The 6,134-nt window shown below is 40.4% G+C and overlaps 1 protein-coding gene across 1 annotated transcript in view; it reads left to right on the top strand.

The window, feature by feature from the left end:
* The window catches only part of GUCY1B3 (guanylate cyclase 1, soluble, beta 3), a 42,057-nt gene extending 39,351 nt beyond the window's left edge, over positions 1–2,706 (top strand). The window contains exons 12-13 of the mRNA XM_015568512.1: positions 14–140; positions 1,517–2,706. Coding sequence (XP_015423998.1) covers positions 14–140; positions 1,517–1,540 — 151 coding nt within the window. The 3' untranslated portion in view covers positions 1,541–2,706. The remainder of the gene's footprint in view (positions 1–13; positions 141–1,516) is intronic.
* The last annotated feature ends 3,428 nt before the right edge of the window (positions 2,707–6,134 follow it).

Genomic DNA, 6,134 nt, shown 5'->3' on the forward strand with positions numbered 1-6,134 from the left:
CACTGTCTTTCAGATGTTTTATGACAACAGAAAATTCAGACCCACAGTTCCTCTTGGAGCACAGAGGCCCAGTGTCCATGAAGGGCAAGAAAGAACCAATGCAAGTTTGGTTTCTATCCAGAAAAAATATGGGGACAGAGGTATGACTAAGCAGAGCCTAATTCTTTTTCAAGACAGTTTATAAAAATGGGGAGTTAAGTCTTAATCACTGAAAACATGTTTCATTTGAAAAGAATTCTTGTTTCCGGAATTAAACTTTTAAGTAAAGCAGCCAAAGTACTGCACTGCCAATGAGCCAATTAGACAAATAAATAGGGGATGTCCCCCAGAATGTATACACACTTTAACAGCTTTAAGCAGCCAAAGTACTGCACTGCCAATGAGCCAGTTAGACAAATAAATAGGGGATGTCCCCCCAGAATGTATACACACTTTAACAGCTGATAGTTCAATTTTGAAAATGAAATGTATTTTAATAAACACTGCCTTTATAATTATTCAAAATCTGTGTATACATTTTGGGGGACACCCTATACTTCTTAAGGGATACTTTGTGGTTGCTGGCTTTTGAAATTAAAACCAAAATCACTGGATGGAGAAGCCCTGATTTTTTTGTTCTTGCTCTGTCATCTGTCTCAAACACAACTGAGGTGTGTGGGTTGTGAAGGGAATCCCCTGGCCTTGTTTCCTCAACTCAGAGAAGGGAAAGGGGAATCGAACAGTGACCTCTTGGTTCATGTCAATGCTCACCACTGAGCAACACCAACTGGGCAACCATGAGGTTTTAAATCGTTCTAAGGGCCAAGGATCTCCCTCTAAGTGTTTGGGGAATCTTTGGCAATTCTGGTCCCTTGGGTGTGTTACCTACAGAGAAGAGTGATTTATAATTTTCCAGGATGTAAACGATTTTGTAGGGAAGCTTTAGGTTCGTGCTAGCGCTGTGGTTGTCTTCCCGCCAGAACCCACGTGCTGGAGCGGACCTCAGAACACTGGCCCCAGAGCTGAAATCCCATGACTGCCAGTGAACTGGCACACATGCAGGCCAAGCCCAGCCTCCCCCACTCGCAGTGTGTGGCATCAGAAACTAGTTGGACACTCTGTTCCCCTATTGATATATTGGTTCTGTAGAGGGGGTGAGGCTACTTGATTACATTTCTTTTCCTATATGTATACATCCCCTGAAAATGCTTTTAGAGTATAACAAGTCCTGAAAGGAATGGAAGGCCGAGTTTTAAAATATTTATCTTTATCCTCTTTCAGCTGTTTTTACTTTAAATAATTTACTTCTGGGGTTGGCATGCTTACTGATGTTTTCTGATACATTTAACTGTACCTTGAGTGTTGGTCCTTGTAGTTGGGTGGCCCTCTTTCACCCAGAGTTATGGTGGGAATGAATGCCTTAGAAAACGGTAGACAGGAATGCAGGTCCCACTCTTACAGAAAACGATTGTTTTGAAGGGTACTGTCAGCTTTATCATCACTGAAAATGAATCCCTTGTGTCTCCCCCTTCCCAAGGAAACAAGCCAGGATGATAACTGAATCTTGGACTGCGGGAGGAAGACTGGGATTAGGTTCCGGTTATCCCCTAACATCTGGCAAGCCTAGGAGCAGTTGTTACCGATGGATACAAATTCTCGTTTTGTCCTTTTCAGTGATCCCAAGCCTATCTCTTAGGTATATCTTTCACTACTCATTACTCAACTTTCGCTCTGCTTTGGATTCTTTTCAAGGTTTAATACATTATCTAAAGTTCGGCTTAAATGTGGGTAATATGTGCTTCGTGTGTCTTAAAATCTACTACAAGCATTACTCAACCTGGTAATTTGTAAGTAGTAGACACCCAAAACATATTTGTTGAATTTAGTTAAATGAAACTGAACAGTATTTGGCCTTGTGTATACAGATCATGGTTGACCAAATCTGTCTCATGCTTCATATATATGTCTATGTATATTTTAATGACTATAACATATAACAAACTTTATATCATGATGGTGTATAGCATTATAGGAATCATTTTCTAAAGGAGTGGATTGTAAGTTTTAGGGAGAAAAAAAAATGATTTATTTTCAGACTCCCAAAGTAATAATTAGTATATCATGCTAAGAAAATAGGGACTATTTTGAAGTGTGTCAATTTCCCTTCAGAAATATAGAACACACGTGTCTGTTGTTAAAATATTTGGTTGCTTATTCAAATCATGTGACAATTATAATTCCTGTAAAATGCTATTGTTTGTATTGTAGCCCTTGTATTAAATCTCATTAACTACACTCAGTGGTCACAGAAAACTGCACTCTTCCCCCGTGAGCTATTACATTAGCTTGGGATCCAGGTTCAGGACTCTAACCACTTCCAAGAATACAACTGGGACACTCTGTCAATCAGAGCCATTCCAGGCCTTTTATTCTCAGAAATGAATTTCTTTTTCTTAGTTCAGAAGGATGTGATTCTATCTGGGGCATCATGTTCAGATAACTTAGTTTAATTGCGACATCCAATGCATTCCTATTGGAATAATTGGCCTGTTCTTAAATGTCTCCATAATTTATTAATATCTATCTTTACAAAATATAGTGCAATTACTTTTGTGTAAAAATGTTTGTCTTTAAATTTAGTATTTCATATCAACACATCGATATATGTATAGACGTTCCATGTTTATGTATAAAAGAATCTGCAATAAATTATTTTTTCCACTTGTCTCTTGGCAGTTTTTTACATCAACAAACATGATATGAATGTTGTCACTTTATTAATGCTATTTTTGTACTTACATTTTATGATTTTACCTATGATAAATGTAAAATCAATTTAGACTCATTGCTGTTATAAAGTTCAATGCTCCTCTTAGATAGGCATATTCTAAAATGTGATTTTTCTTTAGAACTGACAAAATGACAGAAACAAGACTAGCTCTGGCAAGGGAGGTGGAGGAGGGAAGGAATATACAGATTAATATGCAATGACAGCAGCTCTTGAAGTGCTCACAGTCTCTTAGGAATGAAAGACATATACAAATAATAAAAAAGTGTGATATTTGTAGTGATAAGACATACTCAAGATAAGGAAAAGACTGCATAGAGAAGGAGAGGGGAGAGGGACAACAGAGTGGGGTGAGACGGTAGGAAGGGCAGTTGGATTTTATGGAGCTCTAGTTTAAAGACGAATTAGTGCCATGGAAGTAAGGACCTGCATCTCTTCATAGCTGTGGATGAAAAAGGGGCCACATACTAAACCTGTCAAGCTCAGGGAAGGCATGGCAGGCCTCATAAACTCAGAGACTGAAATTAACCACATTGGATGGTCTGAACATAAAAATTCCTAACTAAAGGCAGGGCATGGAGGGTAGTCACGTCTTAGGCCTGTATCTTCTTTGACAAAGGTCTGTCTTTATCAAAGGTTTGTATACTGTGTTTTTGCATCTAAGATAACATACCTTTGAAATGTCAGAGTAATCTTTTCCTGATCCTCGGGGCACACCCACCTCACCAGAGCAAGAGCCACAGAACCCCTCATTGTTATCTTGTCCCTAGAATACCACCCCCATGTGCTGTAATTGTTCAGTTAAGTATCCTGTAGCCACCGTGTAAAAGAAGTATTTGTCTCTCCATTTTACTTTTTATCCAGCCCCAGTGATTGCTTTGCTTTGCTTTCTCCTGCCTCCCTAATCTACCACCAATGGATTTCATGTATCCTTCCTAAATCTCCTCCTTTGATTCTAATGTATAAAATAAGTTGCAAATGGCCATTCTCCGAGAGTTTTCCCAGTTCCTTGAAATTTTGCTTCCCAGCAATTGTGATCATTTTGGCTCAAACTCTTGCTAAGACGTTTTCTTAAACTGGATGCTCTTTGGTACACATGGCCTACACACAGTGTCTATAGTGTCCTGTGTAACTCTCATATGCAGGTGTATTCTATGCATCAAGTTTGCTTTGCATGAGGCCATCTTCCTAATTCCAAAGTTTAGTGAACCAATCAGTCTGTTTCATTGGCCCCAATAACTACTGCATGCAGTCTTTTCAAAAAAAGTATTATTCTCTTTTTATTGTTCCTGTGAAATTCTTTCCCAAACATTTTTGTGTGTGAATATTTAAAAACATAAAGAAAAGTTAAAGGAGTTGCACAGGGTACAACCATACACCTGCCACTAGATTTTATAATTATTAAAAATTCACTGTATTCTGACAATTTCATTTTCTAGCTTTCTCTAGTCTGCTATATTCAAAAATTTTTGAGATACACTTCAGATACTATCAAAAATCACTTTTTTAAGGTGTCCAATTCAATGGTTTTAGTATATTCACAGGGTTGTACAACCACCTAATTACAGAATATTGGCATTATCTTAAAATTACATCCTATACACATTACCAGTCACTCCAAATTAACCACTTCCCTCAGCCCCTGACACCCACTAATCTAATCTACTTTCTGTCCCTAAGAATTTGCCTTTTCTGAAGATTTTATATTGTGATATTGTCACTTGTAATAAATTATAATATATTTGGTCTTCCTGTCTCATTTTCTGACACAAGTTTCTAAAGCCCCTGGAATTTCCTAAGTGATGAAAATGACAAAGATTTATTTTGTTATATTAATGATGACTTTTGGAATGCACCTAAGAATGGGGGCTGGTTTCCAGTGGAGCCACTCTTGTGTTTAGAAAGTTGGAACTTTCAGTCCTCTCAACCCCAGCCTCTGACCTCCAAGGCAGGGAGAGAGGTTGGAGGCTAAACCCATTACCAATGGCCAGTGATCTAATCAATCATATATGTGCAATGATCCTATATAATAAAAGGCTAATATGCAAATGAACCAAAAGGCAGATCAACCAGTTACTATAATGTACACTGGCCACTAGGGGGCAGACGCTCACTGCAGGAGCTGTCCTCTGGTGGTCAGTGCACTCCCACAGAGGGAGCATGACTCACCCAGAGGTGGGGAGCAGGCCTAAGCCGGCAGTCAGATATCCCCTGAGGACTTCCGGACTGTAAGAGGGTGCAGGCCAGGCTGAGGGACCAACTCCTCCCACCCCAGTGCACAAATTTTGTGCACTGGGCCTCTAGTACATTCATAAAAGCCCAAAAGGCCAAGTTGGAGAGCTTCCAGATTAGTGTCCAGTGAGGATGCAGAGAGAGTGGTGCGTGCAGAGGTGGGGCACAGAGGCTCTTCACCCTTCCTTTCCGGACTGTAAGAGGGTACAGGCCAGGCTGAGGGACCAACTCCTCCCACCCCAGTGCACAAATTTTGTGCACTGGGCCTCTAGTACATTCATAAAAGCCCAAAAGGCCAAGTTGGAGAGCTTCCAGATTAGTGTCCAGTGAGAGTGCAGAGAGAGTGGTGCGTGCAGAGGTGGGGCACAGAGGCTCTTCACCCTTCCCTCGCATCTTGCCCCACGAATCTCTCCTGTCTCCCTGTTCTTGAGTTAATAGACTTTTAAGTAAGTAAACGACTTCTCTGAGCTTGTGTGCCATTGTAGCACATTAATCAAACCAAAACTGGGTGTTGTGGGAATGTTAGACTTGTAGCAGGTGGGTCAGAAGCACAGAAGATGACCTAGACTTGCAATGGGCCCCTGAAGTGGGGGCAGTTTTCTAGGGCTGAGCTCTTCAATTGTGGAATCTGATACTATCTCCTAGAAGACTGATTTTCAACCAGTGTGCCGCAAGAATTTTTAAAACATGCAATATGCCTTGCAGTGTGGCTCAGCAGTTGAACATCGACCTATGAACTACGAAGCCACCGTTCAATTTCTAGTCAGGGCACATGCCCGAGTTGCGGGCTCGATCCCCAGTGTGGGGTGTGTAGGAGGCAGCCAACACTAAACCTCTTTTCCTTTAGATTGTCAAATAAATGACAATAGCCAACACAATAATAGCCATCCAGTGTGAATGAATAAAAATTATACCCCTTTTTGTCAGATTGGCAAAAAATATATATTTTGGGTGTGCTGCAGAATTTTAGGAATCAGTTTATGTGCTCCATGAGATGAAAAAGTATGAAACTTGCTATCTTAGAAGATAGTGTTAAAATTGAGTTGAATTGTAGGAAACCCAGCTGGTGTCTTGGGAAGTGTTTGGTGCTGTGTGTGTGTGTGTGTGGGGGGGAAGCCCACATTGTAAATGGGTG

The sequence above is a fragment of the Myotis davidii genome, unplaced genomic scaffold (assembly GCF_000327345.1).
Source record: "Myotis davidii unplaced genomic scaffold, ASM32734v1 scaffold392, whole genome shotgun sequence".
NCBI lineage: Eukaryota > Metazoa > Chordata > Mammalia > Chiroptera > Vespertilionidae > Myotis > Myotis davidii.